The sequence below is a fragment of the Protopterus annectens genome, chromosome 6.part1 (assembly GCF_019279795.1).
Source record: "Protopterus annectens isolate FY-2018-M chromosome 6.part1, PAN1.0, whole genome shotgun sequence".
Taxonomy (NCBI): domain Eukaryota; kingdom Metazoa; phylum Chordata; order Ceratodontiformes; family Protopteridae; genus Protopterus; species Protopterus annectens.
In genome coordinates this window covers 377,057,262-377,074,505 of record NC_056738.1, presented here as the reverse complement: position 1 = coordinate 377,074,505, position 17,244 = coordinate 377,057,262, and the positions used below count along the sequence as shown (strand labels likewise).

Below are 17,244 nucleotides of genomic sequence, written 5' to 3'. Positions count from 1 at the left end.
CATCCTTTTGGCTAGTATAAATTTAGACACTGTATAATCATGAATTACAATTGAAATGGGTCTATATGAAGCTGGATCTGATGGGTCTCTACTGTCTTTAGGTATTGCAGCTTTCTTCCAAAATGTTTGGTGTTTCCCCTCATTTTAAAACATTTTCAACAAACCTTCCAGATCTTTAACACTTTTTCCCTTTATAACTTCTAATTTCCACAGGAATGCCATCTGTTCATGGACACTTCCAAGGGGATTTATTATATATAACCACTTTTACTTCATCTGCTTCTATCTTAACTTTTAATTTTTGAGTCTCATCTACCTCTAACCTTGGAATAAATGAATCTTCCATAAATATTTCCATTTGTGCTGCTTCTTGATTTCCACATTTCTCTGCTTTATACAAATTTTCATAACATCTCTGAAATATCTAATACCTGTACTGGATCTCTGGTTATTTTTCATGTTATAGGCTCCCTAAGTATGATAACAACCCTTTCTACTTGCTGTTGCCTAGGTCAAAATTCTTCTTCTTTATCTTCTTTCGGCTGCTCCCATTAGGGGCTGCCACAGTGGATCAACTGTTTCCATTTCTTCCTGTCCCCTGCATCTTGCTCTGTCACACCAACCACCTGCATGTCCTCTCTCACCACATCCATAAACCTTATCTTAGGCCTTCCTCTTTTCCTGTTACCTGGCAGCTTCATCCTTAGCATCTTTTTCCCAATATACTCTGCATCTTTCCACAGCATATGTTCAAACCAAAGTAATCTTGCCTCTCTGGCTTTGTCTCCAAACCTTCTAACCTGGGCCAACACTCTAATATAATTATTCCTAATCCTGTCCATCCTCGTCACACCCAGTGCAAATCTTAACATCTTCAGCTCTGCCACGTCAAGCTCTGACTCCTGACTTTTTGTCAATGCCACTGTCTCCAATCCATATAACATAGATGGTCTCACTACCCTCTTGTATATCTTCCATTTCACTCTTACTGGTAGTTGTCTGTCACAAATCATTCCTGACACTCTTCTCCACCCACTCCATCCTACCTGTATTCTCTTCTTCACCTCTCTTCCACACTCACCATAACTCTGAGCTGTTGATCCCAAGTATTTAAACTCATCCACTTTCATCCCCTCTACTCCCTGCATCCTCACCATTCCTCTATCCTCCCTCTCATTCACACACATATATTCTGTCTTAGTCCTGCTGACCTTCATTTCTCTTCTCTCTAGAGCATATCTTCACCTCTCCAGGATCTCCTCCACCTGTTCCCTACTCTCACTACAGATCACAATGTCATCTGCAAACATCATAGTCCACGGGGACTCCTGTCTGATCTCGTCTGTCAACCTGTCAAAATGCTAAATGTTTTTGTACTCTGGAGTTATCAAAAAATAATTGATTAAAAGCAATCTTTCTTAAGTCATGCATGTTATCCAGATAACCCCTTGTTTTCCCTTTAGCACTCTGCAGTCGCACCTCTTCTTGTGCAATACTTTAATTTCTGTCATCCCTTCTAACTAATTCCTATTAATTCTTAAACAGATCTCTTTCTATTTTAATTATACCATATTTTTAAACTCCAGTTTCATTTTATCCCATTCCCTAGCTGTAACATTTGAAGAAATTATTATCTTCTCCAATAACTCTCAAACAATTTCCACTATCCATTCCTTAAATTCCTCTCTTTTTGACAGGTAGGCGAGGAATAGTGTCTCATTTTTACTTCATTACCCTTCATTATTAGCTTAGTCTTAACTGGTGCATGATAGGAAAAACTTATTGAATGTGTGCCAAAAATTTCAATTAAAGGCACATCTTCTTGTGAAATATAATTTCTATCTAGACTGGCACAGTTATTGTACTTTAGTGAATAATATGTTAATTTTCTCTGACTTTTTACTACTAAATTTACATCTTCAATGCCAATTATTTTCATAAAGTATTTCATAAATCCATCCTCTTTTGTTTTATTTTCCTTCTAGGTCCCCCATTCATATTCTTGCCATTGCAAATCAAGTTCCAGTCCCTACCTATATGTAAAATTCCCTGCTCAAAGTTATATCTCCCAAAATTTTCTTAAGCTCCATAATATCAGTTTTTAGTGGAATATAAAACACGTGCAAGTGTAACCCTCCTCCCTTGCCGAATACCCCTTACTACCACAAATCTATCATTATTATATTTTCCTCTCCTATTATTATTTTCGTTCATCTAGCCATTAGTATAATTACACCCCTTTCATTTGTCCCTGATATTTTACCTAATATCCATCCTATAATTCTTTCTTTATCAAATTCTCATGCTCATTTTTTACCAAATGTGTCTCCTGCAGCATTGCTATTTGCACTCTACATTTCTTAATATAATTCAGTACTCTTTCCTTTTTGTCTATACTTGTAAGGACAGTTATGTTCCAAGTTAATATTGATAGCAATGCCATTATGAAACAAAATTATTGTTTCCATTTATTATGAGAGTTTTCTGAATGTGATTTTCCAACTCTTGTGTTACATGAACACACTAATGATAGGCTGACCATTTATACAATTGTTTTTTGTCATCGCTATTTTAACCTATGTCACATTTTTCAAGACTTTTTATTTTAATGAAAACCCTCAGCCAAAAAATTAATTTTCAGAATAGCCCATCACCTATTAACTTAGAGGAAATACATAACATTATGTACATTTTTACAAAATTAAGTTTAACTCTCCAGATAGGAGCAATTGTTCCAGATTGGCAGCTGTACATGTAGGCATTAACTAACCTAAAATTAAGGTTACCTATGTTAAAGCACATGTTATACCCTGTGCTCCCACTTAGCCTGATTGGTGTCTTTATTCTTTGCCCAGATGTGAAAAAACAGTTTATAAGCTTTCAGAAAACATTAATTTTAGCCTTAAGAAAGGTGCTCTGGCTAATTTTTAAATAAAACTAAATTATACACTGTTCTTCTTAAATGCATTAAAGTATTAAGGCTATTCAAGAAGCTGCTATCTCTTATTCACTTCCAATAATTTCAGACTTCATTTTTCACTGACTTGCTTGCCCTTGTACGTTTACATTTTACATTTCCCTCAGCAAAGAATACTCAGAACTCTCAAGGCTAATTGATTGCACCTGCAGACAGCTTGTCTCCATGGAAACATATTCAGCAATGAAAGAAGGAAAAACAGTTAACAACTCAGCAGATGCATGTAGGAATCTTTGCCAATTTCATCCAGAACAGAACAGAATGTACAACTGTCTTCAGCTGTAGACTTCTTGATTCCTAGTGAACATTGCTAATTAAAAAAAAATAAGCTGATATGTAACACTTCTCATGGCTTTGATCATTTTGCCATATTTTTAAGCCAACTTGCTTACAAAAACACTTGTTTATAGATTAAGCCAAGAGCATTAATCCTGACATTCACCTTTTCAAAATAAGAGAAAACATCTCAACTCTACAGATAAAATCGGTGTACTTTTACAACCCTCCCCTGCTCTAGCATGTTAACTTGAACTTGCTGTTTTCCAGACTTTCTTCACTTATCACAGTTTAAAGCCTATATTTCTTACAACTAAAAAGTCCTTCTTTACTTTAAAATCTTTATCACATAGAACAACCACTGAAAAAGCCTCCCCACCTACATTTTTAAAATACTCCTGACTACATACTACACAAAACTGATTTACTATATAACATGCAGTCTATATCATGAAATGTTTTATACAAATACTATTAAGAACAAGAATTGTGTTACTTACAGTTACTTTTTCACCTTTAGTGTCCTTCTAAGCATTAATGCCATACAGTGGAGTGTATGCTTTGCAGTCAACCCATAAGTTTAACAAAGACAATGTTTCTCAGACACTTTCTCTTGCAAAGCCATACTTCGCAAATGTGATTGATGCTTTATAATCTCACATTTATTTGCAAATTTCAGTATTGCTAGTCTTTCTGTTCATACCCATCCCCCGACAACAGACTCTGGTTCAAGTTCAATGTATTCATGATTCTTCAAGTCAACTCCTGTGCTTTCTTCTGTTTCACAAGAATTTTCCTTTGGAAAATTGGAAAAGGTTTCACTGGCAAAGTCTCTCTATGTGCTTTATTGTTAGAAGAATGAGAAGCCAAATCCCCTTCTGTTTGCTGATCACTTTTTGTTGGACAAATGTTTGTATTTCCTCCTTTGCCTGTTCTACCTCAAAAAATATATTTGATCTCACAGGAAAAAATATTCTGAAGACAGATGAATTTAGAAGCTTGAATCTCACACTTTCCTCTTCTGCCTGGTGTACAGTGAATCACCATTTTTCACAAACATTCTTCTGTCTCCAATTTTTAATACTTTCCATTCATCCACAGTTTTGTCGGGATCAACTCTTTCTGCTATTATTATTGCAGCTTTACTTATACAAGTCTTGGTTGCTTTCTCAGGGCCAGGTTTGGAGCATACACTTGATTTACTATTTCAGTTTAACAAATTCTGCTGTGGAATACCAGTCCAGTTGCTTATTTCTGCTTTCATAAAATTAATATAGTTTGTTCTTTCTTGTTACTCTGGTACACATGAAAGTGTCAGGTTTCCTCTGCACACACTGTCTCCTAACTCTATCATTTTTTGAAACAGCTCTTCTTGAGAAGTCTTACATTCAGTCAGCCTTTTCTTCATGTCACCCTCTGATTTTTGCAGTTTTGTTCAACTGAATAGCCAGAGTTTCTATTTTTCTACCATTTTGTTATTTGAGTTGATATACTTCTTCAATGTTTCATTTATTTCAATCATCTCTGAGCACATTTGATTTACTTTTTCCTCTAAATTACTGGAAGCTATATGTTGTACCATGGCTGAAGCATGAACTGCCTTTTGCTGAATAGCTACAGAATTCTTCCCAGACAATGTTTTGCCTTCACCTTTTCTAGCTGATTTTCTTTCAGGTTGTTTAAATTTCTTCTTTGCTGGCAACCAATTAATGTACTTGCTAGTTAGTTATTACATCTAACTCAAGCTGGCAGAATTACTAGCTCTTAATTCTAAGTTTCTTTTTTTTTTTTTACACAGTAAGAGCTGAAATTAAACTAATTCATTTACAGCCAGTTATCCTGTTTCATGATGTAGGCTGCAGCTAATATTTCATATAGACTTTTTCAGATGTGAAAAAGAAATAGCTAAACAGGAATGCAATAGAACAAATGAAATAAGTCATAAGATACTGGATATTTTACAGAGATTCTGCAAATGTATACCTAACACTTTTACTGCCACCATCACAAGTGCAGCTAGCTAGCTATTTGGGCTCCCTTTCAGCCCCTGAGCTGAACTTTAAGCAGAAGAGCAGGAAAAACATTCTGTTCCCCTGTCTTGCACACTCCATCTAAGGAGGTAGACAGGTTTGTTCCTCGTGGTCTACACTCCACAATTCTGGGTTAAGGAGCAAATAAAAGTTCTACTCTCCTTTTAAAATATAGTGAACTGCTGGCTAGATTGTACCAAATAGTTGATACAATTTATGCCTCACATGGAGTGCTAAAGTGCTTCAGTTCTGACTGCAAATGCAATACCAGCATTCAGCACTGAAAACAGATTGGAATGTTATTGTATCTGCTGATCACATCAGCTAATATTTTGTGCCCAAAACAGCTGTGCCTTTCTCCCACCCTAGCTTTGCCTCTGGTCACCACAAAAAAATGTTTTTTTTTTTGTTTTTTTTATCACCATTAAACAGGAGACCAATGTGAATTTGCTCCTAGAATTTTGCACAGATGATTAAGGCTCTGAGCTGTTAAATAGCTTCTTCCAATAATCAAGCTGACAGGGTTTGATTCTTTCTACCTCCACTTGCCTACTGTGTGACTCTGAATGAGTCACTTGATCAGTGCTCCTAGGTCCACTATAAAATGTAGTTTATGCAATGGTGAGGAAAATAAACTGCAGACTGTAAATTAGCAAACATATACAGATATATTATCAAAAAAAATCGAAGTAGTTTTCTTTTAAGTGCATAACACGATGTAATGAGGAAGGCTTAGATTCTGAGTGATTTACTCTCATTGTAAGTTAGTTACTTAAGTGTAGCTTAGTCTTGTAAATGGACATTACATCGAAGAACTCCCTTACTTTGCAAGTAAGTTGTTTAAAATCTAAGGTAAGTAACAAACAGATATTTAAAATACTGTTGCGATGATGCAGGAAAAGAAATATGCAAGATTACAAACAAACACAGTCAGAACAATGAAACAGAGGATTTATTTCTGAGAATGAAGATTGAAAATATGCATTTGTTATAAAACTAGGATGTAGTTAAAGAATGGGAAATAACTAAAGCATTGTTTTAGGTTTGCAACTTAATCCATTCTTGATCACTGTAAATTCAATCACATGCCTTGCATTAATAAAGCCTTGTTTTGTCTGATTCACATTGGAAAATGGATTTCAGTTTAATTGCCAATTCCTCTAAAATGGAGTTTACCAGAGAATCGTGAGCTTTACGATCGGCTTACCCTAAGAACTGAATACTGACAAGAGCATGCCCCTCAACAAGATGGACCTCATTTACTGTAGTTTTAAAAGTGTGTGTGTGTGTGTGTGTATGTTCTGGTGACTAGCAAATGCAAATGAGCAAGCTCTAGGAACAAAAAGGAATGTCTTGCCTTTAGTCTAGATGAATTACTTCTTTCTCTTTGCAACATTGATTCTAAACATGCAGCAAGGATATCTTGCATTTTTACTCAGTAACATACTTTTTCACATCAGGTATAAATGAAACAATTTCAGCCAAGCCATCTTCTTTCATAGAAGATTCTTTTACCAAATAATTTAGATCCATGCAAATGTTACCATCGTAATGTGATTTATATTACCTTGAACTCATATGATTCTTCGATGATGACTTCCACTTTTGAAAGTTCTGCAAGTGATGGGCATCCCATTTTTGCAATGTGTTCTTCATCAGCTTCATGAGGAACAGGCCGATTCTCATTGGAATCACCTAAAAGCAGTCAACAACATATCTAATTATTACTGTCATTTCAATCAGCTACAGAATCAACTCACAAATTACATGGTAACCTACAATTTGCAAACATCTAGCATATAGTGACAATAAAGGCACTACCAAATTTTGTCAGTTTCGCATAGTCAGCAAAATTGAACAAAAGACAAGAAACCCCAAAAAAACAATGTATTACATGTGTTTAGAGAATGGGCAGCCGGGACATCACAGCTCTAAACATTCTGCACTATAGTGTGACGTCTACCACTACTCCACAAGATGACCCAGGAACTACTTTTCATCTTTTGGGGCTAACTGACTACCAACTACTTTTAAATGCTAAAAAAAAAAAAAAAAATCCTGTTTTTACCCAAATCTCAGATAGCACAGAAACAGTACTTAACATCACATAAGCACATAATGCCATGATTAAAACAATTTCCAACACAAAGCTTCTTGGAGTCATATTTGAGGATAACTTAAAATATGATCAACACATCACTCAAGCCATCAGGAAAATTCACCAAAAACTGGGCTTTCTCTACTGACACAAACCCTTTCTCACTGGTCCTCTAGTAATCCTTTAGCAGCATATTATCTTCTCCCTTTACTTCTCTATGCAGCACCTATTCTGACTAATCTTCACTCCATAGTAAAATATCAACTAGAGGCTTGCTACAATAAAACAGCAAAGTTTCCATTCAGCTTATCTAACCGATCACACCACTGTCTAGCACTAAAGCACCTACACTGGCTCAAACTACTTAATTACCATACCTACTCCCAATTGCTTCCTGCCCCCCCCCAAATAATACACAAACTCAACATCTGCCATCACTGCAAAATGTCTTAAAACAATATTCATCTCCTAGCAATTTCCACTCATAGGACAAATATCTCCTGACCAAGACTAAATCTCAGAACTCCAGTCCACTTAGCCTAACACAAGACATCATTCCCACATGTTTTAAGCACAACCTAAAACAGCACCTAACTTCCTCATGACTATGCTAATGCATCCTTCCTGACTAAACCCACTTTTCTGTCTGTTTCCCTTCCATTACCAATCTCTACATATCAATCAGCCTAACTCTCTCACCTTTCTTATGCTGTGTTTCTTTTTATGTTTCTTTCACCCCTAATACAGCTCCTCCAACTAACATAAATACTTAATCCTCTCCTACTAATACCCCCTCTTTACTTACCTCATCTCCTTACCTATCTACTATTATCTCAACCTCTCCAGTATCAGAACTTTTTGTACTTGTTTTTCTTGATTATTTCTGTTTATACCCTTCCTTCTCTGTTTTCTGTTCCTACTCTAGTGACATCCAACCTCATTTACATCAGTATATATAAGGAACCTCTATGCATTATCATTGCTCTTGTAAAAACAACTATTACATGTCAACATGTCTTTGATTTATGTACAGTAATATAACTTCTAAAGAATACAATGATAAACTTACTATTTATGTCTCAAGATTGGCTACAAAGTAATTCTTAAAATGCTATTTTTTTTCCTTTTTGAGTGTAAAATGTATTTTATGTGGAGCTTTTCTCCCTGGGCCTCTGCTGAAAATGGGACTTGTGTCGCTAATCAATCAATCAATTAATCAATAAATGAATAAATGAATAAACAAAGTAATGGCTGTTGTAAAACAAGTCTTGTCACTTTATGACAGCATATTAAACTACTGTGAAGGTTGGAATGAAAAAAACAAATGGCTGCCATATTTTACACTAGCTAAACTTCACTTTGTTATTCAGTGAGTGTAGTATTAGAAACAAATAGATTTAAAAAAGAAAGAAAAGCATTTGTGTGTGCGTATGCACATGTGTGTCTGTATGTCTGCATATGCATGTATGTGTGTTTATCCATATGTGTGTAAATGAGAGTAAGCAAGAAAGAGAGCTCATAATAACATCTTCCTATAACAGACAGTCCATCAGCATGTCTTCCAAACAACAGATGAGGTTTGGGAACAAACCAATTTGTCTATGGACATTTTCAGTATTTAGTGGTTAGAGGGGAGTAAAATGTGTGAGTTTTTGATATGGGGAAGTATGTTAAGACCATGAAGTAAGGGAAGATTTGAGTCGACTCTGGGAAGGGAAGGGTTAATTTAGTATGAGGAGTTTAGAGGAAGTGAGGTAGGTGTATGGTGGGACGTAGGGGTTTTATGTGAGTGTAAATGGGAAAGGGAATCAGGTTTAGGCGTGATCTTGCTACCCACCCTCCCTCCCTTTCTTTTTGGTTCATTTTAGATGGTGCGGTTATTGAGGTGGGTATCTAGGTGGAGAATAAGGACAGGTTTGTCCCTCTTCTGTTCCTCCTCTTGGTGTTGGGTGCTGATGCAAGGAGTTTGGGGGATGAAAGCAGGTGGTAGGACACTGCTTTGATTAGTAAGAATCAGTTAGTGGTGATGTGGATGCTGCTTATTCAGGTAGGGTGAGAGGGGATATGCTGCCCTGGCGTATGGTTACAAGGATGTTCATGTTGTGATTAACATTTTGAAATGATGCAATAAAGTTATGATGTTGGGAGGTAATAAACATTGTTAAATGCCATATTGGTGGGATGTGTATTATTGAAGGGGACCAGGACAATAAGAAGTATGAAACTCTGATGTCTGGCATTATTGACTGACCTTAATCCTTAGTGGTTTACCAGCAACACCTCGGGGTGGGCATTATTTCCCCAGTAACGCACACCCTGTTGTGCATACTTTCTTCATTATTGGTTGCTATATAGTCTCTGTCTCCCTCTCTCTCTGCCTGCACACAACATTCCTTAGATTCTTTTAAAAACCTGAGGTGAGATCCACTGTGCTTCTTAAATTATAGAAAGAAACAGAGTATAAAGGATTAGTTCAAATAAAATTACTTTAGCTAGCAAATCTAGGGGATTCTGTCTCTCTGATATCCTCCCTATGGGAGGAATAAAGACACCTTTTTGGAATTTCCAGTAGTTTATTCAGTTAAGCAGGTAGATGGATGAGTGTTCTTTACCTGCTTAACTGAATAAACTACTGGAAACGTCAACAAGGTGTCTTTATTCCTCCCACAGGGAGGTATGAGAGAGAGAGTCTCCTAGATCTGTTAGCTAAAGTAATTTTATCGGAATAATCCTTTACACTGTTTTTTGTTAGTCCTGTCACCCTCTGGGTCACAGTCCTGTCACCCTCTGGGTCACAGGTGGGATACCTGACTTCACTCGAGCTCTATGGATTACCTCTGTTTTATGTTTTAAAATTATAGAAAGAGTCTGACATCATTCTTAACTTCTGAAGTAACTGTGTTGTATATTTTCAGATGTGTTATTACTGTAAAAAACAATTTATTGATATATTGCACTGCTCTGTGCAGTGAGCAAAGAATCCCTGTTCATAATTGCGATTGAGGAAGCTAACCTATATCTTTTGTCTGTAGATACTCACATCTCAGCAGATTCTTACAAGCCCATTCCTTTCTGTTATGCTTTAGCTTCTACAATGGATAAAAATCTGACATCCTATGAAAAGGCAGCTGTGAAAATGTAAGCACTGCAGCTTTGCATTAAAAAGTGCACTTCACACAGCAGATGTTTTAGCCTTCTAAAATCTTCTTTTTCTGCTAAAACAATACTTATTGAGTTACTAATGTAAACTAAAATTACCATTTCCAGAATATGCAGCCTTGGTTTTGAATTTTGTTTTATTCTCACCATGATGCACTTTTTAATTGCTTGAATACATAATAACTCCTGCTGAGTCTATAACTCTGAATTTCAAATACTGCTAAACAACACTGTGTGGTGATTAATGCCAAATAAGATATCGCTATGTGCATCATTTCATTTAGCTGGTTGTTTTCTCTGGGATATTCTAAATCTTTCAGGTATTGGTTTTGATCTGCACGTAACCTCCTTTACCTGCAGAATATGAACAAGGAGACATTGTTAGTATTCTTTTAATGCAGCACTCAGATGAAATAAAACTATCTGGCAGTCTTCTGGTCAGTAGTTACGTAAGATGTTCCTAGGTAACCTGGACGTGGAAGCTTTGCTAATGAAGTCAGTTTACCTCAGAACATCAGTAGCTTCTAAATAAGAACAGTATCAACAATATTTATTTATATTTTTCATGTACACTGTGGGCAATTAAAAATATCAGACAAACTTATTTAAGTAGTTTTTTTCAAAATGTATTAGTCATCTTATATGCTGTCTGTGCTTCCACTATGAGTGGATGAAACTGAATGCAATTGGAATCCCTGAACTGCATTCACTGTAAAAAACACTTTTTTAAAATGCATTTTGCAGAGGGGCAATCTCTCCTGCACCTCATAAATAACAACTCCACAGTCACACCAACAGAAATAAGGGTGAAATTCCCACAAAAAGGGCATCACTGCCAGCAGAATTTGTCAACAGTGATCTTCAATGGAGGAACTCCACTTGACTGTGGGGTCAACCTAAGGCAGCTGAAACTCGAGAGTTCAATCTTTGTCCACCGGTAGGGTAACCATTGTCTATACCAACTATTATTATTATTATTATTATTATATTATATGTTAATATAATATTAGTATATGGGTACCCACTACTGTATATAGTGACAACATGAAGAAAAACAGAAATCAGTATGTTTACCGCTTGTTTTAAATTTTGCCTGTAAATGTGTTTTATGTATTTAGCATTTAGACTAGTTCTACATTACATTTGAAATGCAAAATTTAAAGTGATTATGTTGTACTAGTTATGTACCATGTGCTGTGTAATTATATCAGTGATGTAACAAATGTAGCCTAATTGTTCATTGATCTAATCTCTTGTTCTGCTGCAATCACCTGAATCCATAGAGATACTGGTTAGGTTAGGAATTAGAAGCCAAATGCAACTTGGCAATGATTCCACTGGAGATAGAAGCTCTTGATGTTTCATAAATCTTACTATAGATTATCAGAAACAGAAAGGAAAGTCATCAGATGCACCATGTGAGCATCAAACCAGCTGTGGTATAACTAAATATAAGTAAGTAGTGTCACAATTTGGAAAAATAAAGCGTCTCTGACAGGGGAAAAAGCAAGTTTTATTATGTATACAAATGGTACATTTCTTCAGATGCAAATTGCCCATCTGGAACTTTTTGTAATTTATCAAAACACAGATTTATAGGACTGAAAATGAGAAATGAAAGCAAAGATAGAAAATGTGTTCTTGTAGACTATGATATTCTCATGGTTAGACTTTCTTTAAAAGGATAATAATACTCCTAAATGAATTGTTTCACAAGGAATAATAGCTGGATTCAAAAACTAAAGGATGAATATCTCCTTAGCCGCTGAAGGTGTCTCAGACAAATAAATGTGAATTAAGTGATTTTTTTTCACCAGATTCAGAAACTATGCTGCATCTTGGTAACTGAATTTGATTGATGAGTGGCAATGAGCAGGTTGTGTGTGATTCAGAAAACCCAGCCATACGTATTAATGAGGCAAAACCAAAATTTATTTTGAATGCCAGATTTCTCACCTTCACCAGTACATGGCAGAGTTTTGCTAAAGAAAAAATGTTTGCCACAAAACTGCATGTTCAGCTTAACCAGATATACTCTAACAAGCCCCAGACATCCACAATCCTAAAGTGTCGGATGAGCCTATTTGGGCCTATGGCAAAACATTGACAGCTGCACAGTTTAAAATGCATTGCAGAAGACCATTTATTATATATTTATTTATCTTTGTTGACTGGGAAAGTCTGACTGGGATAGATACCCCTTTTTAGCTGAGGCACAGGGGGAAAAGCTTCAGTGTTAACATATAGTTTCATTTTCTACATGGTACATTGTATCTTCATCTTTGTTACATAAACATGTACACATAATTAGGTGCAACAGATGATTGATGCTTACCTGGCATCATACAACGTATGACTTATAGTAAGAGGCCAAAAAAATAAGGGATTACCTGGTACATGTATATATGGTTCTAGCAGAAATACAAAGAAAAACAAGGGGAGACAAAGACTAATATCTGGGTTGAGATTAGTAAGCAGTGATATGATCAAATAGAATAAGGGTTAATTAGGAGAAGGTAGTTACGAAATATAATCGGTTAAATATTTATAGTTGCAGATGGAGGATAAAGTGTAATAATCATTCTATGGTAATTTAATACATAGCTTCTAATATTTTGCCAGAGGCTTATATTTCCTTTTGGATTAAAAAAGTATCCAGGTGTAGATTGACAGCAGAGTTAAGTTCCTTGCAGATATTGTTTGAGCAGACTTTTAAAGCATTTGTTGCTTTCTGTAAGCTTTAAATCTAGTGGGATGGAGTTCCAAGGATTTGGGACAATATTTCCAGCAGAGTTTTTTTTTTTTGAGTTACTTACAAATAGAAGAGATTTACTATTGGATCATAATGTTCTGTTTCTGTATGGTAGTAATATGCTTTTAAGAGAGGAGCAACTATCTGACTTGTAGATATGTTTGTGGGTAGTGTGAGTTGAGGGTAGGTTAATTGTTTTGGGAAGGCCAATTTAGGTCTTTTAGGGCTGTGCAATGATAAGTTTTATGAGGTAAAACTGGGGTGAATCTTGCTATTTTATTATAGCATGCATTAAGTTTGGACGTGAGGGTATTGTTGAGATTAATGAAGATAGGTGATCCATACAAAAAAGATGGGATTAGGTAGGATGCTGCTATGGAATTTTTTGTAGATACTGTTAGGAATTAATTTGCTCTTTAAAGGAACCTAGCTTTTTTGTGTATTTTTGATAGTTTGGAGACTATTTTACTCATATCTGAGTTTGTTATCTATGAGTACTCCAAGAAATTTTGCTTCTGTGAAATGGTTTCAAATTTTATATTGTCAGATCAGACAGAATTGTTTTGGCATAAAGAGCATTAGTTTGGTCTGTTTTGCATTTAGGAGAAGGTCAGCAGTGTGGGATTTGACAGATGAGAAAGTCTCTTGTGTGATTTCCTGGAGGATTTGTAATGCTACGCGGAGCAGATGAAGGTTGCATCTTCTGCATACTGACCTATATTTGTTTTTTTTGTTTTTGTTTTTGTTTTTTTTTTTTGGTGTCATGGATTTTGTTTACAAATACATTAAATAGAAGTGGCCCCAGTACTGATCCTTGTGGGACTTCAACTGTAACTAACAGGAAAGAAGAGAATTTTTGTTTCCATTTTAGTGATTGTTGTATATTTGGGAAGTAACTATGAAACTTGGGGACAAATGATATCGGACTTAGGGAGAAGAGTTCACTGAAAAGTTTTTGATGAGAAATTGTGTCAAAGGCCTTTGACAGATCCAAGAAGAATGTGATACTAGGTTACCATTATCTCTATTGAGGTTGATAGCATATGTAAATCTAATAAAAGCATTAATTGTGCTATGACTGGAACAGATGTGTTGGGTCATAGAGAGAAGATTATTTTGGGTAAGATGTTTTGAGGAGGTGTGAGTGGATACATTTTTCTATTATTTATGATAGTGATGGTACTATACCTATGGTTCTATAGCTGGATAGGTCATTTGAATTATGAAAGATTTCTTCTAGATGGCTCAAACATTTTTTAATGGATAGGTTAATTATTATAGAAACAGTGAAGGTTAGATGTTCAAAACCAATTTTTAGGTACTCTTTTGGTAGGCTTTCTGCTGCTAAGGTTGTTGGTTTAAGTTTTTGTAGGCATTTTTCATGCTGCAACTTGGGACTGGTTGCAAAGAGAAGGATATGTTGTGGTAGCCAATATGCTGTGAGAGCTTTGTTTAGTAACAGAGTATTGAGTTTATTAAGTGCAAATTGGACTGGGTTGATACTAGTTTGAAATGGGTATATTAGTTTGTTTATGGAGGATCAAAATAGCTTCAAATCGTTTTGCTGTTTTGACTGAACACTGAAGGTTGGTGAAGTAAGATTATTTGTCATTGTTTATTAACTTTTTTGCAAGATTTCATAAGTATCTGCAGTGCTGGTAGTTGAACTGTATTTTGTTTTAGGAGCATATTTTCCAAGTTTTGTCTTTCTAAAGAAGAGTTTTCCTGGTGTCTTTTGTTAATCAGGCTTCAGGGTTCCTGACTGTCTTGGGTCTGAGGGGTGTGTGGTTACCAAGGATGTTTAGGAAAGTATTACTGAAATGGGTTATAGCATCATCTTGTGGCATGTTTTTTAGGCTATTCCAGTTGTACAGTTTGATTGTGGTGATGAAGTTGCTTGAATTAAAGTAGTTTAAATTTCATACCTCTCTGTAACATATATTTGGATGGTTTCTGACAATATAAGTTGGTAGATCTTCACTGATACTGTCAGCATGACAGCCAGATGTATTTATGTTAATTGGTTTGTTTGTAAGAATTCAGACTAAGATAGATTCCTTGTTTGTGTGTTTATGTATCCCGGATGTATCTTTTATTATTTGTCAGACACCAAATGGATTAATTGGTGAGGCATTTGTGTCTTTAGGATCCCAGTTTATGTTAAGGTCACCCATTATAATGGTTTCATGGGGTATACAGTTATATAACCACTGCAGAAGATGTTCTGCTCTATTATTATTTTGTCATGGTGGAATGTAAAGCCCAGTGATGTACATGGATTTTCTGTTGTTAAGTCTAAGATGTGCTGTGAGGAATTCTGCATTGTTAAATGTGGGTAGAGGGTGTAGATAAAGACTATGTTCTATGGAGCTTTTTTCTAAACTTGCTACTCTTCTGTCTTGTTAGTTTGTTCTGCCAAGTCTGAAAATGTAACCTGGAGGTAGTATTTCATTGTCTTTTACTTGTGGTTTGAGCCAGGTTTCTGTGATTACAGCTAAATCAGGGCTGTAGGGCTTGTAATTCTTGGAGTATATTACAAATGCTTCTGAGACTAATATTAAGAAGTATTATGTCAGATTTCTTTTTAACTAGAGGTTTTGAGCTTGGAAAGGGTATTGATACAGTTTGTGACATACTGTAGGGCCTGAGTTTGGATGGACATCTCTGCTGAGTTTCAGGTGAGTAACTGAGTGATAGAGAAGGAGATACTCTTTAGATTTGGATTCATGTAAGAGGAGGTGATGTATTGTTTTTAGGTTAGTTTTTACATATTTGTAGCTAAAGAAGTGGAGGTATATGGCAGATATATTTTGTGATGAAATGAGAAAGGAGGGTGCTTTTGTGAGTGGTGTATGGGTGTGTGGGTTAGAGGGTAATTTGCTCTTTGGTGCAATGCAAGTTTGATAGCTAATCGTGTGTGAGTGTGGAGGACAATGGAAGAGAGATTAGTTGTAGGCATATCATTATTGTGTGGTGTATTGTGTGTAGGGTTTGTTGGAGGTTTTTGTGAGATACCAGTGACTGATGAGTGAAATTACCTAAAAGTTGCAATTTTTTTGTTTAGAGAAATGTCCGGAAGGTAATCTAAATCTAATGTTAAATATTATTTATTCTTTGGGTTGTTTTTATGAGACTGATTACAAGGTTGCTGCTTGCTATGTTTCTGCACCGCTGCTTAGTTTTAGTGTAAAAAAACATTGAAATGTAGTATGTGTCTCATGGGTGACAAGGGAGAATACTTGTAGAGGACAGCTGTTTAACTGAAGACACGGCAACCTATTACATAATACAGCAAAACAGTGCATTTAATGTTCTGGTTAGTAGTAAGGTTAGACCAGCTGTGTATGGGAGAAAACTGGTTCTACTGGCATACCTAATAGCAGCTGGAAATAAGCCAGTATTTACTTGATCTATTAATGTCTACTCTTGGCTTAAACTTTTCCAAAAGTGTAATAATTGGGCTAGACAAATCTTATCTGAGAAATGACTGGGAGGGATGTTCAGACTGTTAACAATAGTGGGAGATGATTAGTTTAGTTCTCCTGTGTTGAGCAGTTATATTTCTGAATGGGGGGCTCTAAATGAGTGCTGTTTGAGGTTGGATACTGACCAATATGGTTTTAAGAAGGTAATACTGTTGTGATGGCTTTTATAAGGTGGATGAATGTGTGAAATGGTTATGATATGTAGCTGTGTCTTTAAGTAGATTTATGATGTTATTAAAAGTGTGAGGAGAGTAGTAGGATTAAATGTGTGGCTCTGGGGGACGGCTGGGAAATTGGAGGTGGGAGAGGAATGGAGAAGACCACACTTCCCACTACTGTGGGAGACAACCAGTCTAGGCATTCATAAATGCAGTGGTTCTAGACACTCAGCCCAACAAAGATAAACAACTGGCCCAGGGCAGACTTTTGCTGTGGCTGTTAAAGGACAGAAACTAAAAGAGGAGGAA

General features: G+C 35.9%; 1 protein-coding gene across 2 annotated transcripts in view; it reads right to left on the bottom strand.

Moving 5' to 3' along the window:
* LOC122805570 (sodium/calcium exchanger 1-like) overlaps window positions 1–17,244 on the bottom strand; it is a 1,812,535-nt gene that overhangs the window by 383,228 nt on the left and 1,412,063 nt on the right. For both annotated transcript variants that reach the window (XM_044075789.1, XM_044075788.1), the window contains one exon: window positions 6,851–6,978. In XM_044075789.1, coding sequence (XP_043931724.1) covers window positions 6,851–6,978 — 128 coding nt within the window. The remainder of the gene's footprint in view (window positions 1–6,850; window positions 6,979–17,244) is intronic.